The following is a 25531-nucleotide window of genomic DNA, read 5'->3' as shown; positions in this document are numbered from 1 at the left end:
ATTTTAACCTTCCTGTGGTGAGCTTGGCTGTTAGGGTCATAAAACCGTGAGGCACCATGATCCATTTATCTGATGGAGGGGTTTACCAATAAAATCATCTTTAATAAGTGACCTTTGATTTTCCTTTCTTTCTCTTTTTGATGAGTCAGTAGTCTTAAAAAAAAAAAAAAAAGCCCCCACCTCCTGAAAGAAGGAGGCAGAGAACAACACACTCAGACAAAAAGGCAGGGTGTGCGGCTTCCAGGCTCTCCTTAGGTCTGAATTTGTGCGGACGGTATTATGAAGATTATTTCCCTGAGGGATGTGGTTTGAAGTTGGTGTGATCTGTTGTGACGAAAATCTTAACTATAAGTCTACCACACAAAAAAATTACCTTTCCTTAACCATTAACTAAGAAAAAAAATTCACAATCATATGTGCATTTTTAAAAGCAAAAATTGAACACAAAGTAAGGTACAAACATTAACCAGTATTAGGAAATGTTATTTTAAAATTGAATACACAAATAGGGAAAAAACTAACCACTTAGGTACAAATATAGTAACATTTGTCATCTTTAACTGCTATGGATCAGTGCATAAACTAACCCCAATTCGCCCCAGTTCAAGCAGAACTGACTCACCTGAAGTGGCTTACCACACAAGTCTCCAGTGCCCCAGGACTTGAAATCCATTTGCCAAAAGGTACTTCTACAAGACGGCCATCTAAACCAGGTATAACAACCCCTTGCCCATACCTTATACAGAAACTGACAGAATATAAAAGGTGGAAGGCGGGTGGCCTGTAACGGGGTTGGGAGCTAGGGACAGGTGCCCCTCACTTGCTGGGTACCCTGAGGAATTTCTGTTGGATGATGCACAGGTGAGGAATGGTCAAACGAGTGAAATGGGTCATGAGGAATGGGGGGACTGGGCTGAGGGCGGGGGCAGTCACTACATAGATCTAGCTAACTGCCATTGTCTGGGAATGCAGACTATGCTCTCAAATCTTCCAATTTTTTTCAAGAAAAGCTACAAATATGATTTTTTTAAAACTTTAAAAAAAATTATGGTAGGTATATAGGTAACAAAAATTTTCATTTCAACAATCTTCACAGGTACAGTTCAGTGACAAATTTGAATTTTTCATGTGAAATGTGGCCATTTTTAAAAACCTTGTATAGACCTCTAGTTTATTTTTTTGTTGAAGTATAACATACACACACACAACAGCGCAGATAATATGTATACAACTCGAAGAATTATCAAAGCAAATATACCTGAGCACTCACCACCCAGGTCAAAACAAGAATGATTACCAGCACCCCGAAACACCTCCATGCCTCTTCCCCACCTGCTCCTTCCTTTCCACAGGGAAGGATGATCCTGACATCTAACACCATAGATTAGTTTTGCCCGTTTTTTAACTTGACGTAAATGGACTTATACAGTATGCACGCTCTTGTAGCTGTGTGGATGGTGCTCCTCCAATTCACAGCAGAGTCATATCTATGAGCAAAGGCACACAGGTGGCACTTTACAACCCTATGAGGAAGGGACATGAGACCCGAGTTAACTCATCTTTTTGTGGTTCTCCCACAGGAGACTCGGGATCCACAGAGACGGAAGAGTCAGAGATAAGAAAGGACTTGGTGGTGGAGTGGAATGGAACGGTCAAAGTCAACCGGAAGAGGAGGACTGATGCCTGGATCAAAGGAACAGCCAAGGGACAGGGTGGCAGGTGCCAGCGAGAGGAAGCCAAAGTTCACAGCCACCAACGAGGCAGAGGGTGAGCAAACACAGGAAGACTGGAGCCAGGGCAGCTGGGATCAACACCAGTCCCTTGAGAGCCTATATTCGCCACAAGAGACCACAGGATTCCCAGAAGAAAGAATCAACAAATACTAGCTAACGCACTTGCTTCCTTTCTTTAAAAAATCTTTTTATTATGGGCAATTTCAAACAAATACAAAGTAAATGAAATAGTATAATAAGGCCCATGTAGCTATCACTTGGAGTCTCTAGGTGGTTAACATACTCAGCTGCTAACTGAATGGCTGGAGGTTCAAGTTCACCCAGAAGTGCTTTAGAAGAAAGACCTAGTAATTGACTTCTGAAAAATCAGCCCTTGAAAATCCTATGGAGCACAGTTCTACTGTGACACACGTGGGGGTCGCCATGAGTTAGAACTGACTCCGCGGCAACTAGTTACTGTATATCAGACATAGTTCTGAGCACCTCACTAACATTTACTCAGTTAATCCTCACAAAAATTTATGAGGTAGCTACTGTAGAGGCGGGTTACAACTGTGGATGGCTTTATAGAAGGTGGCGTTTCAGCTGATTTTAACAGGGTGAGAGGCAGAGGACTGGCAGTCCAGGTGGAAGAACAGCATGAACAACGTCACTGAGGAGGGCACGTGGAGGATGTGTTTAGAAAACAGAATGCAGCTCATGGGGGTGCTGACGCAGAGGAGATGGGACGGCAGGCTAGGGCCATGGAGCGCTTTTGAGCAGCTGAATGTTGTGCTTGGAGTTTTGGCCCTGAGAGGTGACTGAAGGTGGACAGGCAGGTTAGGAGGCTGTTAGCAGTATCACGGGTCTAAATAAGCATAGACAGGAATTAGCATGGACAGGAAGAGCAAAAACCAAAAACCAAACCCACTGCCGTCGAGTCGATTCCGACTCATAGCGACCCTGCAGGACAGAATAGAACTGCCCCCATAGAGTTTCCAAGGAGTGCCTGGAGGATTTGAACTGCTGACCTTTTGGTTAGCAGCCATACCACTTAACCACACCACCAGGGTTTCCAACAGGAAGAGCAGATAGTGGAATTTGAGGATTTAGAATCTACTGGATTTGGTGTGGATTTAGGGATGGGGTTAACGGGGAAGCTGAGATGTGACCTCCATGTTTTGTGCATGGCAAGTTGGTGAGTTTGAGAACTCAGAAGACGTAGGAGCAGGGAGGGGCCCTGGTACTGTGTTCACTTAGTCCGTGTTTTTTTAAGTTTGCAAACATAAGATACTTTTGTATTTTCTTTCTTTAAAAGAACCCCAAACTGTATAAGCTTCGAGGTGCCACAAAAGCTGGATTCTCTCCTGATTCAAGGCCAGTGTGAGGGCCAGCAGGTCAGACACCTGAAGAGGAGTCAAATAAGGGCTGGAAACGCACATCTGACAGGCCCAGAGTGGGAGACCAAATGATAATAAGCTGACATTTGTAGAAGACTTGTTCTCTGCCAGGCCCTGACAGAGTCAAACTTGGCCTCTAGGCTAGCTGCTTTACCTAAACCATCTTGGCCCTCCCGGTCTTGCTGAGCGTCCTAAGTGCTGGTAGCTTTATTATTGCCACCATTTTATAGATGAGAAAAGAAAAGCAGCCCTCCCAGGGTCACACAGTAAGTGGCGCAGTTAGAATTTGAACTCAGGCAGCCCTCGTTCAGAGCCACTCTGCTCTGCTGCCTCCCAAACCAGGGAGTGGTCAACATTTTTAAAGGGAGAGAAAGAAAGACGACCAAGAAGCATTCACTGAGAGTTTGCTGTGTACACAGAGCCAAGCCAGGTGGACTCAAGACTGAGTCAGAGATGCGTCCTTTCCTCAAGCATCTGCCAGTTTAGTGAGAATAAGTGTCTTCTGTGTTTACAGAACACTCGTTTTCAAAATGCTTTTACTCAGGTTTCTCGTTTAAGGAGGAAGAGCCAGGCAGGATAAGGGATGAGGGAAAAAAAATAAAAGGGATTCACCTTACTTCTAGGGGATGCCACAAGTCAGCTCTTATGGACCAAGCTGTAGTTGCTGCTGTACATTTTGGGCGCAGAAACTAGTATCTGTAACATGGAACCAAGGGAAGAAAGCGGGTTTGAGTAATTCATTGAAAATCACGGCTCTGAATCCCAGTTTGGATTACTTTGATATACTTGAGTGTGAAAATTCATAGCTTACCCACCTACAGTGGCATGAAGCGGATGATGAAGACGTGTCTACACCAGCTTGACCCAAACTGAATCTTCAAAACTCATCTTTTTTAATCTCACAGGCATTATGCTGAGTGAAATAAACCTCACAGAAAGAGTATGCTCCTTACGGTTTATTTATACGCAGATAGGCCGTCAGAGGCAAAACCAATCCACGGAGGATAAAATCGGAATAGCGGTTGCCTCTGGGGAACTCAGAGGGCCAGGGGCTGACTGGGAGGGGACTGCAGGGGACTTGCTGGGGAAATGGGAATGTGTTGAATGGTGACCGGGTGTGGGTTACACTGGTGTTTCCATTTGTCAAAATGGAACAGTCAAGGTGTGTGCATTTCAATATAAGTAAATTTTATCGCCATCCTGGAAAAAGGAGTGTTAAAAAAATTAATGGGGGTGGGGTGGTGGTGGTGGAGGAAGAATGAGTGGAGGAAAAAATGATACAGAATGTTGATAACTATTAACGCTGAGTGACAGCAAAACCAAAACCCAAACCAGTTGCTGCTGAGTCGATTCCAACTCATAGTGACCCCATGTGTGTCAGAGCAGAACCGTGCTCCACAGGGTTTCCAATGACTGACTTTCCGGAAGTAGATCACCAGGCCTTTCTTCCTAGGCACCTTGGGTCGACTCGAGCCTCCAACCTTTTGGTTAGCAGCTCAGCACATTAAGAGTTTGCACCACCCAGGGAGCCAGCATATAATAACAGCTGGGAAGGAAGGGAGGACTGGACTTTCATAAGAAACTGTTTACTTGGGATACCCTCTACCTTTCAGGATGTTCTTAAGACCCATTCTTCAACATTTCAGTTTGACCATGGAACACCAGTTGGCTTCTGACACTAGACATGCAATCCTATCCTCGACATCTTATATTTGTAGGAAATCAATAACAAAACTGGCCCAATCCATTAAATCTAGAACTTTAACTGCAGAATCCACCCCTGTAATTCTGTTCTACAGTCCCCTAAGGGATACTTCTGACAGTTCCTGCTTCTTGAGCTGCATCCTTATTATTCTTGTTATAGATGAAGTTTCATCTCTTGTGTTTCAAATTCAACTTTACAGGTTAAGCTTACAGAGCTGATCTCTGAAGTTTAAGATCAACAGCAGGCATTGCAGACACCAGCAGGATGGTGTAGGGTTCAAGATCACTTACGAGCTGTGTGAGCTCTAGCATGTTGCTTAACCTCTCTGTGCCTCGAACACCTCATCCTACCTACCTATAGAATTGTGAGGAGTCAATGATTTAAGCCACATACATGACTTAGAACAGTGTAAACGGTCAGTACGCCAGTAACAAAAGGCCACATAGTTTATGACTCCATTTATACGAAATATCCAGAGTTGGAAAATCCAGAGACAGAAAACAGATTTGTGGTTTCCAGGGGCTGGGAGGAGGCGGGAATGGAGAGTGACTGCTTAATAGGTACGGAGTTTCCTTTTGAGGTGACGAAAATGTTCTGGAGGTAGATAGTAATGACGATTACACAACCCTGTGGATGTACTAAATGTCAATAATGGTAAATTTTATGCTATGTGTATTTTACCACAATAAAAAAAATAAGACAAAATCATTTGCACACACACAAAAAGGGCCAATACCTGTTATCCATTATTTAAATTACTACATAAATAACTGCTACAAGGTGATATCTGCTAGGTCCCACCCAAGATAAAGTGCCCTACAGATTCCCAGGCAGGAGAGGGGATGCTCTGTGGGAGGAGGGTGGGCTGGGGACAAGCTTCACGAACACGGTAGCATCTGAGATGGGACCTGAAAGATGGCCAGGCCCTCAAGAGGTAAGCAGCAGCAGATAAGGGGAGTAGCATAAGCAAAGGTACATAGGTGAAAGCTGGTGTGAGGGGCGGGGAGGGGTGGGGGGTGGGCCAGAGAACCACTGGGAGACAGCCACAGGCAACAGCTGAGGAGCAGTAACTAGGTGACTGAACATGGTTTTAAGTCTGGTTCCATCAGTTACTAGCTGTGGGGTGCCGAACAAAAATCTCACTGCTGAAAGGTGTATACAAGTTTTTGCATGAGAGACTGACTTGATTTGTAAACTTTTACTTAAAGCACAATTAAAAACAAAATAAAGAAAAAAATCTCACTGTTGAATCTTCTATAAAAGTAGAATACCCACAATTCTCTTCAAGAGGTACTATAAAGATTAAACAAAACCAAGAAAGGTGAAAGCTAGATCCAAACCTAAGACGTCACACAAGTGTAAGGGATGTGACCCTGTTAAACACTGATTCTCAAATCTGGCTGCCCGCTAGAGTCACCTCGGGAGTTTTACAAAATTATCATGACTGGGTCCTACCTCCCACACCCAGCAATTCAGATGTTAGTAGCCTGGGGTGCGCCTAAGAAGCTGGACTTTGAAAACCTCCCCAGAAGATTCTAGCATGCAACAAACTCTGAAAGCCATTGTTGTAAATCATTAGCCCCAGAAACCAAATCAAAACAACAAAAATGAAGCCTGGACTACGACACAAAGCTGACCACGAAGACCCAGATGATACAGAAGCTGGGACCACTAAGGGGGGCTGGTGAAGGAAAGGACCCTCCTTTGACCTCAGTGTTCCCTGAGTGAAGTACTGGAGCCCTGCAGACAGGGGACTAACTGGCACCAGGCATGCTGACCCTGGGCTACCAAGGCAAAGTCAAAGATGTTCATTCTCCTTCTGAAGAAGGCCAGGAGACTCGCAATGCAATTCAGGAAAACCTCCACGCCCCCACCCCAAATGAGTTCCTGAAGAGTAGGGTTCACATGTTTGAACATTTCATATTCATCTCATTGGGCCTTACACATACTAGACGTTCTATGCGTGTGTGTGTTTTTTTAAACAAATAAATGAAATAGCTGAAATAAAACAGGCCTTGTGTGTGTGTTTTTGTGAGTAAATAGACTTCAGCTATGTGGAAAGCTCACATACTTGGAAGAGCTCATTCCCTGAAGTGAGTTAAGACGACAGATGACACGTTACAGTAATCCAAGTATACACAATTCTTCCTTTTTTCTTTTAAAAGACAGCACGTAATTTTTACATTTTTCTTCAGGATCCTCTTTAACGAAGAGGAACTTCTCCACAGCTTTTAGGATAAGCTAAATACCTCTGAATTTCAAAGCAAAATAAATTCAATAGCTCTCGCATATTGAGGCACCCTGGACAAATACTTCTGATCTTTGGATGTGCCCCTCTCCCGTTAAAATATCCCATATCCTAAATCTCTTTTTCTTAACTTTCACCCTCAAGTATTCCACTGGATCTGCCACTGCCAGGCTTGTGTGCATGAGCCGGGCCAATCTCAAAGCAGTCCGGGCCCCTCCCTGGACTTTGACCAGTGCTCTTGCTACATCAACATGGCATTGATGCCACCTACTCCAGATCGCAACTGTGAGCAGGTGGGTTGGGCCTTGGGTCTCAGCCTCCCCACACAAAGGAGCAATACAAGGACTGAGGGGCAGGGGCCGGACTAACCAGTAAGCACAGTATGCACCAGCTTAATTGTATTTACTTGCTAATCTGTGGTGAGAATTTCACAGGGGTTTCACTTCGTTGATGTGGTAAGAGATAGGCGAAATTGTGCGCTGCAGATTGGTGGGAAGGTACAATCGGGTCCCTGTGTGCCTTGCTTATTGGGTAACCCAGCCCTGCTGAGGCGCAATTAAATGCTGTGAAATGGGCTGCCATGTGTGCGCTGTGGGTTAATAACTAACCCTCCTAAGCCTGTCCAGTTTACCAGGGCTTTCCTGGATGAAGCCCATGTCAACTATATGGACAGTGTCTTAGGAAGGACATGTTTCCTCTGTGCCATGGGAGAACCATGTAGAAGATGTAGCAAAGATGAAACGGAGCCTCAGAGAGGTAAAGAGGCTTGCTGAAGGTCACTCTTGCTGAAGGTCACTCGGCGGGCCACTAAGCGTAGCTGGGAGGCCTGCACGCAGGAAGCTGCTATTACGAAATAATTACCACTCATTTGACACAGGTGAGTAGCAGCAGGCTGGAGGGAGCAGCAGTGAGGGTTCCCAGGCAGACAGCAAAGAGGCTCCACCTCAGAATGAGACTCTGGACCACGTGGTCTCCAGGGGCTCCTTTTGGTGAAAAACCCAGAGATTTCAGCTGCCCCATTTCCCTTCTCTCTGAAGTGTTCATTAATCATGCAGTCCCTAAAGTGTCGGCTGGCACTCCTGGCCAGGAGAAGCAGACAGAGTGTGAAGAGTGCCCGAACAGGGAGCCAGAAAAGAATCTAAGGTGGGGAAGACATTCAAAACCAGTGCTAAGGAGCTAGTGAAGAAAAAGGAGATGGACGAAGAGGAAAAAGGAAAGACACTTTCATGAAAAAGTTTCCAAACATGAGGAATACGAACCCTTTTCAAAGACGCAAGATCCAAAGGAAAATGAGGATGTTAGGTTCACTGGCAGGGGCTGGGAGAGAAGCAGGAATCTTGGACGTGCTGTTTCTAATGTCTGTCCTGCCTTTGCATGTTCTATTCCAGCCCACAGGAAGGCTTTTTTCTCATTGTCCTTCAGAGCCCAAAGTTTTCTCTTTGATACTTTCCCGGTTGACCACCCTAGAGTTAATTTCCCTCCCACTCCCCCTCTTTAGGCCTTCCTCAGTTCATTTAAAGCTCTGTGGCACTTTTCATACCAGGTGCTAATTGTATCTTTACAGTCAAGCTTTTGAAGGCCAGGAAGCTGTCTTATGGATTTCGGTAGGGCCTGAGTCTGATTCTGTTTAAATAAGGCCAGTTCCCTGTACAGGATGAGAGGAAGCGGGTATAGGAGATAATCTCACATAGACTAGGAGGAATGAGTTGAACACAATGAGAAAAATACAACTCAACCAAAAAAACAGGAAAAATCATAAAACAAAGCTTTCCAGGAGGAAATACAGATGGCCAATAAACATATGAAAAGATACTCAATCCTATCAATTAACTAACTTAGGGAAAAGTTAAGACCATAATGAGTTACCACTAACTCCCACTAGATGGGCAAAACAAAACAAAAAAGCCTCACAATACCAAGTATTGGAGAAGAATGCATTAGCAGAAGGTTTTGTACGCTTGTGGAACTCTGGAAAATGACTTGGCATTATCTTAAAAGGCCTTGCACACTCTTCCTCCCAGCCATTCTACTCCCAGGCATGCACTCAGGAGAGACATTTGCACCTGTGCATCAGGAAACCCAGTTCCAGAAAGTTCAAAGCAGCATTTTTCCTGATAGCCCCAAACTGGAAACATACCAAAAGTCCACTAGCAAAGGATAAATAAATTCCAGTACGTTCATGTTGTTAGGTGCTGTCGAGTAGATTTCGACTCATAACGACCCCATGTGACAGAGTAGAGCTGCCCAATAGTCTTCTTGGCTGTAATCGTCACGAAAGTAGATCACCATATCTTTCTCCCACAGAGACCCTGAGGTAGGTTCAAACTTCCAACCTTTCAGTTCACAGTCGAGTGCTTAACCGTTTCTGCCACCAGGGCTCCTTATTCGTACTTCCCCCCCCCCCAAAAAAAAAAATTGCCTTTGAGTCAATTCCCATTCATAGAGACCTCATAGGACAGAGCAGAACTGCCTCATATGGTTTCCAAGGAGTGGCTGGTGGACTCGAACTGCCAACGTTTGGTTAGCTGCCAAGCTCTTCACCACTGTGCCACCAGGGCTTCCCTTTAAAAATGAATGTACTACAGTTACCTCATCAACATGGATGCCTCTCACAGATACAACACTGAGAGGAAAATATATAAAGTTCAGAAGCATGTAAAACTGATAATATCTCATTTAGGGAAACATACATATATGCCAAACCTATAAAGAAGGGATGAAGGACAAGCTTCCAGAGGAGGGATGGGTACTGGATGGGAAGGAGCAGGTGGCGGCTTTAACAGCATTGGTGATGGTCTTTTTCTTAAGCTGGGTTGTAGGTAAGATGTTCATTGTATTATTTTTCTTTACCCATGTTACCGAAACTCTTTTGTACTTCTCTCTCATCATTAAAAAATGTAAAGAATGTATGGGACAGAGGACTTGCCAACACTGAGCAACTCAGACAAAAATTTAAGGGAGAGAAAGAAGCTTGTCTGCCACAAGCCCCCAAACTAAGACCAAACACCTTGCAGGATGATCCGCAGGAAGCAGAAGAATCCCAGGGGAGAGGTGCCAGAATTCCAAGAATAAAGCCACAAGGGGAGAGCTGGGGGCATCCAAGACTCCGATGGCAGTGCCCCTAGTGAATGGGCAGGACTGAGTTAAGAAGGCCGAGACCAGTACAAAAATCCATAAGTCAGGGCACACGCAGCTGAGCAAGCAAGTAGGTAAGATAAAGGAGAAACGCTCTCAGAATGCCTGTGTGGTCTACTGCAACTGGCCTGGTGGAATGTAAGATACGAACGTCAGCATTCAGATCCCAAAAGAGGCATTGAGGAGATACCACAGAGATAAGGGATGCCAGCTCTACAGGCACCTGACCCCTAGGCTGGCAGTGTGGACGATTCCTCCCCTTGGGCTAGGCTCAGCACAGAGTAACAAGCACCGGGTGATCCTACAGATGGGATGGGACCCCCTAGGATATCATCTTCCAGTTTCTTAACTTCAAAGAAGGAAATGCTGGGCACTCAGCCAGCCATGACTTTGGGGAAGAGAACCTGCAAAAAATGCTGAGAAATGGTAGGCAGAACTCAAGTGCCAGAGATGCAGAAAGGCAAAGTAGTTCAGGAGAGATGGGATTTTAGTGCATGGAATTCCAACCTGCCAAATAACACAGGATTCCGGCCTTCTAAGGAGCACACATTTAAACCAGGCAGGCTGGGTGTGCACAGCATGGGCTGGGAGAAAGAGCACTGAAATAGGAGTCAGGGACCTAGACTCAATTCTGGCTTTACTACCCTAACTGGGTGAGTGGCCCAAGGCCATCTGCTCTGAGACCATCTGTAATGGGGATAATAATACTTACCTTCCCGGGTGGCAAGGATAAAGGAGAGCAACACAGATCCTGCAAGGCTGGGAGGTGGGGCTGCCTACGAATAAGATACCAGGTGCTTTGCATATTAACCTCCAACCCCGAGACACAGGTAGAAACAGGTATTACTCTCCCACACAGAGCGGTTAGACACACAGACACAGAATGAGGACTGAATTTAAGTTATCTAGAATAAGTACTAAAGGGAGCGCCAAACTGGTGAGAATGTGTCAGGAAGACTTGGATACGGAGGGAAAAAAATTAAAAATAAGAATGAATATACGCCATGCTTCTAAACATGCTTTTCTTTGTGATAATTTTAATGCTGTTCTATTAAACACTTTTTAAAAACTTTCCCTACTTGTGACCTCAGTGTTGAAGAATTATGGCCATCACACCATCACACTCTGGGCAAAATGACATTCAACTGAGGACGGCCAAAGCCATAAACCCAATCTCAGGGAATCACTGATGGAGCACACATGGCCTGTGAAGGAGGAAACAAACGAATCCCCAGTAGGCAAAAGGATCCCCATCTACCTTGGGACCTCTAGGGCAGGCACAGTACCCACTCCTCCCACACCCAGCCATCCTGGCTCTATCAGAACACATATATCCTCCTGCCACACTGTCCCAGCCTGAAACTGCAATCTACATTTATTAGCTATGTGACCTTGGGCAAGTTTCCTTAACCTATCTGCTAAACCCCGATTCGCCCCTCTACAAATCAGGGCTAACAACAGCAACCACCAACAGTTTTTTGGTACACTTAACATAGTACTAGGCGCATGTAGTAAATGCTCAAAAAGCGTTGGCTCTTCTTATGAGCTCACAGCACTCATCTGGGCTTCCAAGGTTTTTTTTTACACACTCCTTTAAGATTCAGGGATGCAACTGGAGCCCAGACTTCTTCCCTACCCTAAGGGGCCCAGAGCCCAGGGAGCAGGGTTTTCTGGCCCCCTCCCTCCATGTGTTTGCACCTGCTGTTTCCTCTGCCCAGATGACCTCCCACCACGTCCACACAGCTGAACCTATGCATCCTTTGGGAGAGCTCAGATGTCACTTTCGTCATGAAACCCCCAGCTCCACCCCACAGTTCAACCATCTGTCTCCCCTTCTAGACTGAGAGTTCACAAAACTTACTTGTCATTCCTAGATCCCTCCCCAAAGCCTGATGCTGTAAAGCCTTCGCTGATGGGGAAGGGTGGGGCATGGTCAAAAATACAGATGTTATGGAAAAAAATGTTTTTTAATAAACTGTAAATTAAAATCAAGTGGGACTAGTGAGATATATCCAGCTCTAGAGAGAAGCCAAATGGCTGCAGAAGGCACAAGATTAGGGAGACTAGGGGACACAGGGCGTGCTGCAAGGCTCCAACATACCACTGCCAGATGAGCTCTGGTTGGTAGCAGAGCCCAGGATACCCCTGGGCAGGTAAGAGTGTCACAACTTCCCCAAAGCAAGTGCTCAGAATACAAGCTCCCAGATGTCAGGGAGTGCCGCAGTCACACCCACAGGACCCTTAGCATGCTACGAATAGGAGGCAATGGGAGGAGGGTTTGCTCAGAGGAGGGGAGCTTGCTTCTCATCCAGGTAGGGCAGGGAGGTAGACCAGTGCAAGACAGCTCAGATGGCCAGTCAGCATTGGAGGGTTCCCGCCACAGGTGAGGGTCTAGGGTAAAGACAGGAGCTCTGAGGTCTCCTCTGCCCACAAAGAGAAATAAACTTGGGGTCTACAGTCCCTTGATGAGTCCCTGAGTGGCACGAATGGTTAAGTGCTTGACTACTAGCCAAAAGGCTGGCAGCTTGAATCCACCCAGAGGCACCTCAGAAGACAGGCCTGGTGACCTGCTTCCAAAAGGTCACAGCCTTAAAAACTTTATGGAGCAGTTCTACTCTGAACACATGGAGTCGCCATGAGTCAGAATAGACTCCATGACAACTAACAACAACACAACCCCTACTGGAGCTCCTGGGTGGTACATACGGTTAACACGCTTAGCAGCTAACCAAAAGGCTGGCAGTCTGAATCCACCCAGAGGCACCTCAGAAGACAGGCCTAGAGAGTCACTTCCGGGAAAAAAAAATATCCGCCATTGAAAACCCTACAGAGCACAGTTCTACTCTGACACACATGGGGTCACTACGAGTCAGAATGAACTTCACGGCAACCGGAAAGACAGTCCCTATTTACGTGAGCTGAAGGAGTGGGGAGAGAGACTTCCATCAACCAATATCAGTTCATCATTTTTAATATATGTTTATATCTAAATACAAAAAGAAAAAAGTAGAGATGGATACACACCACAATTTTAATAACAGTTATCTCTGCTTAGTGAAATTTCAGATGTTTTAGCTTCTCTTGCTTTTCTGCATTTTCTTTGCTTTGAACAAGTTCTAATCAAGGAGTGAAAGTGGGAGAGCGGAGCACAGGCTGACCTGAAAAAATTATCAGGATGAATCAGTAGCTCACCCTGCCCGAGGGCAGTTGCCATGGGCTGGAGGGGGCTGGAGGGAGAAACCAGTTCAGACAGTCAGACTGTTGCCCAAGAAAAGGCTCAAGGCAGAGCGGAGAGCAGGCAGAGGAAACACACCTTGGCCGGGCCAAAGGGAGACGGTTGAAATAAGTGTTTCGAGGACAAATTGTGGGTGGAAGATTTCTGTGGTTACCGGGTAGATTTTTTCCTAAGTCCCCATGCAAGAATTTAAGAGAAAGGCCCCTCCCTGACCTTTTGCTATTTCAAAACTAAACAGAACTACGCCTTCCTCCACTGCAGAGCTCTAGGGACAGAATTCAGTGAGATTATGCACGTGAAAGTGCTTAGCTAGTTAATATTTGTTCAGAGTCCTGTACCAGTATGGGGTTATGTGACTGGCACTGCAGAGGCTGGGCAGACCTCACCACCGCCTCCTGTGGCCCCTTCCCCCTGCAGAAAGAGCCCCCCTGCAATATTAACACTGACAATCTACAAGTGTGGCACCAGGGTTAGAACTCGGGGTTCTCTCTCCCACCAGTTGCAGCTGTGAGATCCAGCCTGCATTGCACTTGGACAGGGTGTTTACCATCTACCTCTTTCCATCCTTCAACCCTCTTTTAAAACAAAGAGAGATATTTAAAACAGTATAAAACACTCATGACCCACGCAGGTATCCAAGCCTCCCCAGGGTCTCATTCACAGTTTGGGAGGGGGCGGGGTGGGACAATGAGGGCCACCTTTAGCCAATACCTTCTCTGCAGGGACAGAAACAACTAAGCCACCCTGAGGCCTGGGATGGCCTAAAAGCAAGGTGCCCATGCAGCCAGAGCCTGGGGAAGGGGCAGAAATGAGGAGGTGCTTTCTCCTACTTCCTGGGTCATCTTAGATGTCTCCCCATCTCTCCTCACAACTGAGGGTGAAGACACCCTGCCCTCCAAGCTGAACTCCACTATTCCTTCACCTTCCTCCATGTACTCAACTAACTCCACCTCGGAATTGCTCTTGAAATCTGCCCCTTCCCCTGGCCACCCGGCCCCAGACATCTCTCTCCTAAAAAAAAAACTGCAAAAGCACATTTGGGCTGAAGCGTCTCTCCTCCGGCCCAGCTTTCACTCTCCTGTAGCAAAAATGGGCTCCCTGATAACGGTCAACCCCCAGTCCAATGACCACAAGTGCGCCATCCATGTCTATAGCCCATTTTTAAAGCATTGTCTGGCTGCCATCTGTTCTCACCATTCTGAAGTCAGTGTTTTTCAAAGGGTGTTCTTGGGCCACCTTCATCAGAATTACCTGAATACTTGTTAAAAGTCCAGCTTCCTAAACTACTGAATCAGAAATTCTAGGGGTGGGATCTGGGACTTTTAACTGAAAAAAAAAAAAAAATCCCAGATAAACGTTGTGTACGCTGAAGTTAGAGAACCATTTTGTTATTTTTCGTTAGAGTTTCCCACTGTCGGGAAAATGAGTGCTACTTCGACCACCAGGAACGCTTGCCTTCCGCAATCCTGTTAGGACCAGCAGTCGGTCTTTCCTCCTACAGCTGACTCTACCCTCCATAACTCCAAAGGCTGGGCAGTCAGGGGTCCCAAAGTAGCCCATTCCAACTCTTTCACTGAGTGACTAAATAGAAGTCACTTTACATCCACAGGCCTCAGTTTCCCCATCTATATAGTGGATGGGATGTGTCCTGCCTAGGACCCCATTCAATTCCAAAATAAACACATGATCTTTATGCCTTCTGTTGGATCAGATATTCCAGTCCTAAAATTCCAAGAACTTGCCCTTTTTGTTTGTTTGTTGGGGGTGGAGTCTGGGGGGATTCTTATTCAAAGTGACACACTTTTTTTAAAGAATCTCTCAGACTGCATCTGACTTCCAATTTCTATGAAGAAGTGCTGAGCAATGTTTAGCCTGCCTGGCACAGCTTTGGCTTTTCCTTTTTTTTTTTTTTTTTAATGTTCATTACTAGAAATTTTTCCAAAGCCTTTCCATAGGCCAAAGAAGAGGCCCAAGGAATGTATAAGATTACAACCTACCAGCTTCCTTTCAGCACCTTGCCGTTTACAGAGGCTTTTTATATCCTTCCTGCATTTAATTCTACCAAACCAAAAAAAGCTAAAGCAGTTGCCGTCAAGTTGATTCCGACTCATGGCAACCCCGTGTATTTAGAGTAGAACTGGTCTCCGCTGGGTTTTCAAGGCTGTGACCTTTCAGAACCAAGCAGATTCACCAGGCTTTTCTTCTGAAGTACTTCTGGGTAGGTTCAAACTGGCAGCCTTTTGGTTAGTAGTCAAGTGCTTAACCATTCGCACCACCCAGGGAGGACTTCTTTAATCCTCCCAATATCCCCATTTTAAAGACCAAGAAATTGATGCTCAGACAGCCTAAGTAAGCTGCCCAAGGCTGCACAGACAGGTTGCAAGCTTCCAATGTGGATCTTCTAATTCTGACACTCGCCATGTTTGCACTATTCCATATCAGTCAACAGTCCAGTCAACAGTCCATTCCAGGTCTAGTGAAAGCAACCATTCCAAATGCCAAACACTGGCCAACAAGCCGTGCCCTCCAAGGCGTGGCAGGAGTGCTGACCTGCCAGCCACACACCCTAACAGCTTTCCATACAGAGCTGCTGGAGGCCTGTGTGTGCAGGGGAACGGAGAGACGGGCTAAGCAACAGCGATGTCAGGGATTTATTCAACAGAGAGCTAATATGCATCAACAGAGGACGCCCCTGCCAAGCACACAAATGGGATCTTCATCTGCATTAATAGAAGGAAAAGTGTCCAGAGGATGCCAAGAGGGAGCCCTGCCCTGCTCTGACCAGACCATACCTAAGGGCTGGGCAGTGCTGGGCCACCAAAAGGGAGGTGCCCTCCAGGGCAGGGCCAGGTATTCTGAAGAATGACTCAGGGTGGCACCCTGGTTGGTAGGACAAGCCAAGGACTTACCTGGGAGCTAGGTTGGTACAAGCCCACTTTATTTAGACTGCATGTTATAGCTGGATTTTTTAAAAGATCCTTTTATTCATACTTTATAAAAGATTGAGAAACCACTGACTAACCATAAAAACCAAAAAAAAAAAACCAAACCTGTTGCTGTTGAGTCGATTCCGACTCATAGCGATCCTATAGGACAGAGTAGAACTGCCCCGTAGAGTTTCCAAGGAGCGCCTGATGGATTCGAAACTGCTGACCTTTTGGTTAGCGGACGTAGCACTTAACCACTATGCCACCAGGGTTTTCTGACTATCCATAAAAAAAAAAAAAAAAAAAAATTTTTTTTTTTTTTCATAGCAAAGGTTAAAAACACCCAGGGGCCCTAGGGAATTCAGCCTGCCACCAGACAAGGGGGCTCAAAGCCCTGTCACGGGAGAATTGCTAGAAAAGACAATTACAGTTGTCCTTTATTTTATACAACAATTGGACCTTTATTTCATACAACAATCTGGCTGTGGCTCTGCCAAGAAATGGACTGGATACAATAAAAAATATATATATATTTTTTTTTTTTGTTCTAAAAATGCACAAGGGGCCCTGGATTTGATATCCTATAATCCCAAGTGTCAAAGTGTCCAGGAATTGCACCCAATTCTCCCATCCCATACATCCCCAGCACCCTGTCTGGGTGTACCTATCATCGTACTCAGCATACTAGAATTGAAAAGACATGTTTCTGCATGTTTCCCAAGAGCCTCAAGGCCACATCTCATTCATCTTTGAGTTCACAGCATGGCGCTTGGCACACTGGATGGAGCCTCCCAATAAATGTTGCCTGAACTGAACCAAGGTGTCATAGCCCTGTCATACCGAGTGTGTTACTGTGTTTGAGGCAATTTCAGAACACAAGTGTCCTGACTAGGACTAATAAAAAGGTTTATAATAACATATAACCACTTTTAGTATGTCGAGCTGAAGAATTAAAGCTAGCACCACCAGAGGGTTTTAATTATAAAGAAGCCACGGTTGGCCTGGCAATGTCACAGAGTGCCCATGGAGGTGAATGGAGACGAAAATCCAGCTTAGGGGAAACAGGGCCAAAGGTAAATCCTAGCTGTGTGACAGGTAGCAATGCAACACCAGTAAGGCCAGAGACCAGGAAGTGGTAAACATTCAGGAATACAGAAGAGGAGAATAATGACAAGTGGGGCCAAATGCCAAAAAGGACCACATAAAAAGTGAGCCCGGTGAAGTGGGTCTGAGGAACAAGCATACATACTACAAATCTGTTGGGAAGCTAGCCGCCTGGCGTTAACCTCAGAAATGGGAAAATTAATTACAGAAACTAACACTCTGATCTAAGATGACTGGTCTAAGAAACTGTGTGATCTAGTTCTAATATCTAATAAATTATTAAATCAGGGAGCCACGGTCATGAGTAATCTTTCTTCATCCTTCCACCCTGAGAGCTCACGTGACAAAAGCCACCACTTACTTTTTATTTGCCTTTGGACAGGATGTATACACCTATGTGTATAAATAAAATTTGGGTTCATTAAATCACATCTTAAAGGCATCTAAAAAACCTGCCATCACAAAATAGAAACCTGGGCTAGGTGAGGAGCCCTTGTGGTACGGTGGTTAAGAGCTTGCCTGTTAACCAAGAGGTGGGCAGTTCCAATCTACCAGCTGCTCCTTGGAAACCCAATAGGGGCAGTTCTACTCTGCCCTATAGGGTCACTATGAGTCGGAATCCACTCCACCACCATGGGTTTGAAGTTTTTTTTGGCGGGGGGGGAGGGGATAGGTGAGTTCTTCTGTCAAGTATCCTTATGAAAGCAAAGAATCTTTTAGGATGCCGCTCTCATCTTCCGCCATGCTCAGTGAAGGTTCTGTCGGCTGTCGCAAATCAGCATTCCTGTCCCAGTTCATTCGGCTGTGTACCTGTTTGAGTCTGTCACCATGCATGCACTTTACTCAGTTTGCATTTTTCATCTCAGAAACACCACTTAAGCCAGTTGCACAAACCTGACAGGAGCAATACATTTTATAAGAGAATTATTCCCTGGGAAGAGACAAGAAACCCATCAGCAAGGAGCCCTGTCAAAGTTCCCAAGGATTGCATTCCTTTCACAGATCCGAGAGGCAAAACGCGCCACATCCTCTCCAAACACAAGCTTCCCACTCCAGAGGCAGTCTGCTCACCTCTGCACTCCTCCACCTTCTCCAGGCCTCCTCTCCCAGCTGGATAAGAGCTAGAAAGCCCCATTCTTGGGGAACACTGTTGTACTGCGATTTTAAAAACAACAGCTCTAAGCATGGGAATGTTGGCTCCTCTTCCATGAATAAAAAGGCCCCAAAAGGGTCTTTTCATAACAAAATTATAACCTATGGAGAACACAAGGAACCACAAAAATAAAACTGCCATCAATTCAAACTGTCTCCAAATGAAACCTACACAGGAAGTGTTAAACCCTAGGCCATGCAGGCTCTGATTTTCTCATCCCAGGCCCTTGGGTGTTCCCAGTTTTCTCTTGGAATACAAAGAACTTGCCACTCAGAAAAGCCTAAATGCTTTCTTTGCAAATCCGGGTTAGATAGTTCTTCCCTTGGAACCCTCGGGATGATCTGTAGCATTCACCTAAAGTTCAATCAATCCTTTGTCCTCAGTCACACGCAAAGGTTCCTGAAGGCACTGTCTGCTGCGGCGCCAGTGCACAGTAGGTACTCCATGAATATGTGGGCTTCATTGGATTTGATTCCACCAGAAAGATTGCTCTTTGGTGGCAGGACGCCCTGCCTAGGAGAGCAGGGCCCAGCAAGCTCTCTACTAGGGGGGAGGTGCAACCACCTGTGGGCAGGTGGCCCAGGGACAGAGGTGCCGCTGCCCTAGGGTGCCCTGCTGGCCCCACGCACGTTGGCCCAGGGAAAATCCGGGGCTCCAGGCTCTACGGACGACCCGGGGCGGAATCCCCCCACTCCCCAGTTAGGGCTCACCCGATGCGAAGTTGGCCAGATCCAAGGGAGTCGACTCTACAGAGTTATTACCCAGGTTCCCCAATTCCCTGCGAGGCTGAGAGCCAGAGGGGCTTTCTGGGTTGGGGGCAAGGGGGAGCCCGGAGGGACTTAGGAGAGAGCAGAACTGGTCCACTGACTCCCCCAAACTCGGGGCACCCTTGGGGCAGGAGAGGGTGCTTCTCTTCCCCGCCGACCCCCAAGGCCTGGTGGTGAGTTCGTGGGAGCAAGCTGGCCACTTCAGGGCAGCCCCGCGCTGCTTTGAGATTTTCTGCCCAATAACCCAGCACCAGGAAGGCCCCTGCTGGAACCAGGGGGCGACAGGGAAACACCTGTCACTCGCGCAGAGGGCGGGGACTCGGACATGGGGACTGCGCGCTGGGGAGGGGGTGAGGCCCAAAGGATGAAGTGGGGTAGAGAAGGAGCAATTCAGCGGCTCAATGTGCCAAGGATGGGGCGCGGGCCAGACATGGGCCCCGAGAAGAGACTGGGGAGGGTGGCCCGAGAGAAAAGCAGGGTTAGGAGTGCCTGGGGAGGTGATGGGGGAGGGGATTCCTGGAGAAACGCAAGGGAGAGAGCCCCAGTGGGAAACACTTGGTGGGGGAGGCTGCCCCGAGGGGTGCGGGGTGCCAGCTGCCCAGGACGGGCCCCGTTACTCACCGGCAGGTCCACTCTCACTTCGGTCCCGTCGAGCAGGAAGACGCGGCAGTAGAGGGTAGGCTTTGCTGCACCAGCGACCGAGATATGCACAGCCGCGCCGCCGGTGAGCAGGGGCCCGCTGCCGGCGGGGAACACGCTGCTCCCCGGCGCGGAGGGCAGCGCCGAGGAGGCGGCGGCGGCGGCCTGGCCCCCCCGCGGCCCCCCATCGCGCTCGTCCCCCAGCCCGGCGGCCCCGCGCCCCGCCGTGCCCCGAGCGTAGCGCTGCATGGAGCGGCGGCCAAAGGTCCGGCGCAGGAACCGCAACATCCTGGCTGGGGGCGCCCCCTGCCTCCGCCCTCTGCGCCGCCGCTGCTGCGCCGCCGCCCAGGAGCGCCCCGCGACGCCGTCAGTTCCCGCGGCCGCCCGCGCCGCCTCCCGCGGGCTGCGGCCCGGGGCTCGCTCCTGCCAAGGCTGAGGCCGGGATCCGGCCGCCTGTGGGACGCGCCGGCCCGGCCAGCGCCGGCTGCGAGTGGCCGCAGGCGGGAGGGCGCGCTCGGGGCGGCACCGGGGCCGTCCCGCAGCCGCGGCCGCCGCGCGCTCTCCGGGGCCGGTGACCTGCGCTTGCAGCGGAGGGGCTGCTCTCGATGATCCGCCGCGGGAGGGCCAGGGGCGCCGGGGGGTGTCGGGAGCGCAGGGGGCGGGCTGCTCCTGTGCCGCGCGCGGGCTGAGGGCCAGCCGGAGCAGGCCGCCTGCGTGCTTCTGGCACGCTCGATCCCACTCGCCGCGCCGTGCCCGGGGCCCGAGGAGGCCTTGCCGAGCGCCTGCTCCCGAAGCGGCTCTTCTGCGCTTGCAGCCCCCGCCTCCCACCTGGGAAGCTGCACCTCCAGTAGCCGCCGCCACCGCCGCCGCCGGGACTGCAGCACGCCCTCCTCCCTCCGGGCTGCGCCGGGTAATTGCAAGTCGGGCCTGTGCTGCCCCCTGCCGGCCCGAGCGCCCCCCGCTGCTGAAGGTGTGCTCACGCGTGTACACGTAGGTGAGCACACACGTGTTTCCGGCGCCCGGAGCCCTGGAGACGCCCGAGAGTCGCCCCTCACCGGGTTGGGAAAACAAGGCTGCATGCCTTCCAGGAAGTCTGCCCAGAGGGCAGACATGGAATAGCATTAAGTGATGGCCCTCAGTTTCCCCTTCTGAAAGAGGAAAGGGGTGGACTACGTAATTTTCAAGGTCTCACTGCTTCTCCTCAAGTTCTGTCAGTTTTAGATCTCAGAGCTGGAAAGGCCATTCCAGATAGATTAACTCATTGCAAATAAGAAACTGAGGTGGGGAGGGCAGTATTTCTCCAATACACTGCGGTCAGGAACTCATATACACCACTGAGGCAAAGGCCTGTGTGAGTAGCCCTAACTGAAAAAATGGCTATTAAGAGTTGAACAAATTACTGGGGAGCAGAGTAGAACGGAAGCCCCAAGAATTAGTATAAGACACACTGAGCATACTCCAGGCCGGGGGAATTACTCATAAGCAATGCCCCTCAGGTGTACAAGTTCAAGGTCTCCTTCAGGGAGATGAGGGTTATCCAGTGAATGAGCCCTTAATTTTGTGCCAGACGCTGTGCTAAGTCCTTTACATTCATCATCCTACTTAATCCTCAGGACAACCCAGTCTGATACATTCTTATCCCCACTGTACAGAGGAGGAAACTGAAGCTTAGAGAGTTGCTCCAGATTCTACCACAGATGCAAGCTGGTTAGCCTGGCTCCAATGCTGTTGCTCCTAACCACCAGCTCTACTGCCAGGCTGTGGCATGTGGTGTGATTGTCAAGCCAGTAAAGGTTTCTGAAGAGGCGTGAACCAAGGCCGTGGCTGCAGTAAAAGACAAGAGAGGAAGGGGGGATGAATTCAGGAGACATTCCAAACTAGACATTTATTGGAGGACCAGGCACTATTTTAGGAGATTTCATGGATAATATTTTAATTGACCCTCACCCCACCTCTTCCAGGTAGGTCAGTTTATCCCCATTGACTTAGGTGAAGATTGGAGCTTAGAAAAGTAATATCCTTGCCCAGGGTCTCAGAGGTCCTGAGTGGCAGCAGCCAGCACCCTCACTTGTTGCCTAAGTGCTCCCTTTACAACACTACATGGGTCTACCTTGCCAACAGTACACCCTGAGAAGGCATCAGCCATCAGTTCTCGGATACCCATTCCCCCCAACGAACCTAGATCTAATAGAATGCCACCAGAAAAATCTGTGTTCAAAGATAGCCCAATTCTGCTTACTGATTTCTACGGATAGGTCATTTCTTGCTATAGCCTTACTAAATAGCCCAGGAATGCCGTGATAGACTGAATAAAGGCCCCTCAAAGATGTCCACGTCCTAATCCCTAGAACCTATGAATACATTACCTCACATGGCAAAAGGGACTTTGCAGATAAGATTCACTTAAGGATCTTGAGCTGGTAAGATTATCCTGGGTTATCCAGGTGGCCCCAATGTAGTCACAAGGGTTCTTATAAGAAGGGAGCAGAAAGATCAGGAAAGGTGTGCTGACAGAGGCAGAGGTCAGAGTGATGTGGCCGGGAGCCAAGGAATTATAGCGGCCACTAGAAGCTGGGAAAGACAAGGAATGGATTCTCCCCTAGAGACTCCAGAAGGAATGTAGCCTTTCATTTTAGCCCCATAAGACCCACTTTGGACATCTGACCTTCTTCTGAATCATAAAATAGTGGATTTGTGTTTTTTGAACTACTGGCTTGGCGGCAATTTGTTCCAACAGCAATAGGAAACTAATACAAGGGCAATATTAAATAATATTAGTTCGGTGCTTTACAGTTTTCAGAGCCCTCCTACCTCCATGATCTCTGGCAGTCTCGTAGTGCCACCCTCCTCAGAGCAAGCACCATTCAGGCTTGTGGTTATCCACTATCATTCTCTCCCACTAGACTGTAAGCTCCGTAACAAGACTTTTTCTTATTCATCACTATATTCCCACTCAGCACCTAGCCTGCTCTCTACAAAGTAGTAACCAAAAATCAAACCCATTGTCGCTGAGTTGATTCTGATTCATAGTGACCCTATAGGACAGAGTAGAACTGCCCCATTAGGTTTCCAGGGAGTAGCTGATGGATTCAAATTGTTGACCTTTTAGTTAGCAGCTGTATTTCTTAACCACTGTGCCACCAGGATTCCTAATAAGTAGTAGACATTCAATGAATGCTTATTTCATCTTCATAAAGGCCCTGTGGGATAGGTACTATCATGGGAAATAAAGATTGAAGCGGAGCCTGAGGTCAAACTCATGCTTCTCGACTGCAGATCCCACAGACTACTGACAACACCATGTCCCTCCAGCTAACAAACTTTGCAGGTATCATGAATTGCCTGAGCACTCCAGATTGCTTTAGTTTTACCTGTATCCCCTATGTGGCAGGCATTTGTGCTAGGCACTGTCACCCAGCTGATCTTGTTTAATCCTCACCTCAGTCGTGACCAAAACGCTACTCTCCAGCACACAGAGGAGAAACCAAGACTCAGTTTAAATTTCTGATTAAATTTCACAGCACTCAAGTTTCGACCTTAGAATTTCAAGATTTGATAAGAAAATTTGCATTTTGTCGGCTCACAATGTTATGCATTTTGATTATTGACCTTTTTTTTAAAATTGTGCTTTAAGTGAGTTTACAGCTCAAGTTAGTTTCTCATATAAAAATTTAGACACACATTGTTATGTGACCCTAGTTGCTCTCCCTGTGATGTGACAGCACGCTCCTCCTTTCCACCCCGGATTTCCCATGTCCATTCAGCCAGCTCCTGTCCTTTTCTGCATTCTCATCTCACCTCTGGACAGAAGCTGCCCATTTAGTCTTATGTATCTACTCGAACTAAGAAGCACGCTCTTTATGATTATCATTTTATGTCTTACAGTTTAATCTTTGTCTGAAGAGTTGACTTTGGGAATGGTTTTAGTCCTGGGTTAACAGAGAGTCCAGGGACCATATCTTCCGGGGTTCCTCCAGTCTCAGTCAGACCATTAAGTCTGGTCTTTTTACTAGAATTTGAGTTCTGCACCCCATTTTTCTCCTGCTGTGTAGGGGACTTTTTTTTGTGTTCCCTGTCAAAGTGGTCATTGGTGGTAGCTGGGCACCATCCAGTTCTTCTCGTCTCAGGCTGATGGAGTCTCTGGTTTATGTGGCCCTTTCTGTCTCTTGGGCTAATATTTTCCTTGACTCTTTGGTGTTCTTCATTCTCCTTTGCTCCAGGTGGGTTGAGACCAATTAATACATCTTAGATGTGATTATTGCCCTTTCTTAATCTTTGCCTTTCAGACCTAAAAGTCCCCATTCCTGTTATCTGAGCTCTATAGCCAGCCTTTGAAAGACTCTCAATTTCCGTTTCTTAAATCTCCTTTATGTCCACTGTAAATGGGCCAGAGCTGCATGCATGTTCTGTTTATCAGTGCATCACTCTATTATGTGCCTTTTGGTCCTCAAACTATTACTCAGAACTCCAACCTGCTTTTCTGTCTACAGGAGCCCTGGTGGTGCAGTGGTTAACAGCTATGGCTGCTAACCAAAAGGTCACCAGTTCAAATCCACCAGCTGCCCTTGAAAACCCTATGGGGCAGTTCTACTCTGTCTGTAGGGTTGCTATGATTCAGAATCAACTCGATGACAATGGGTTTGTTTTTTAGGGTGGGGGTTTTCTGTCTAGAGCCATCTTGGGCCAAAGTTCCCAGGAAAGAGTCTACACTAACTTTCAAGTACTTTTCTTGATCGTAAGTAGTAGTTTAACACTCTTCATATGCATCATTTGGAATTTGATCTCTAGAGTCACCTTCTTGACTTCTCTCATTAAAGCTCAGCTGTCACTTCTTTGCTCACCTTCACAGGTCCATGAGAGCTTTCCATTGTCCTCCCCATCACTAGTCAGGGGAGTTTTGTGTCATCAGGAAACCTTGGAGAGTTCCTTATGCACGCCCTTCCTTCAGAGTACTTTTATGTGTTAATTAAACAGCCCTTAGCCCCCTGTCTCCAAGGAACTCCTCTTCAGAAATGCGCCATTTATCCCTACCCTTTGTTTTCTGGCTCATTTCCTAGACTCAACAAAAGTATGCCCTCATTCCATCGGACTCCGTTTTTTTTCCTCCATAGAACAAGATTACACTCTATGTATGTTTCTACTCACTCACTTGTGAATTTGTTCTTTCCATAAACGTCATTGAGAGCTTACTATGTGCAACAAAGTCGTCTTCCCAACCCTCCCAGATGTTTAATATGTGTTAGCTTAACCTCTCTGCTATCATTTCACAATAATAATAATAATAATAAAATTTTAAATAGCTATCATTAATTAAAGACCACATAGTGGGCAGCTGTGGTTTCTGTCAGCCTAGCATCAATTTTCCTTTTTTGGGTTACGGTATTTGGGTTACTTTGGAGAACAACTTCTCTCCAACTCACCTAGTGGCCTAGGTGCCGCTGATCCCACATCCTACCTCAGGTGTTGGCGCATGATCAGTCCTGGCCAATCAGAGCATTCCATTTCT

The 25531-nt window shown here is 47.4% G+C and overlaps 1 protein-coding gene across 3 annotated transcripts in view; it reads right to left on the bottom strand.

The window, feature by feature from the left end:
- EPB41L4B (erythrocyte membrane protein band 4.1 like 4B) overlaps window positions 1-20313 on the bottom strand; it is a 163579-nt gene extending 143266 nt beyond the window's left edge. For all 3 annotated transcript variants that reach the window (XM_064291627.1, XM_064291626.1, XM_064291628.1), the window contains exon 1: window positions 20008-20313. In XM_064291627.1, the coding sequence (XP_064147697.1) occupies window positions 20008-20313 (306 nt within the window). The remainder of the gene's footprint in view (window positions 1-20007) is intronic.
- Window positions 20314-25531: the final 5218 nt, after the last annotated feature.

This window comes from Loxodonta africana, chromosome 9 (assembly GCF_030014295.1).
Source record: "Loxodonta africana isolate mLoxAfr1 chromosome 9, mLoxAfr1.hap2, whole genome shotgun sequence".
Taxonomy (NCBI): Eukaryota; Metazoa; Chordata; class Mammalia; order Proboscidea; family Elephantidae; genus Loxodonta; species Loxodonta africana.
This window is presented reverse-complemented; position numbering and strand designations above follow the sequence as displayed.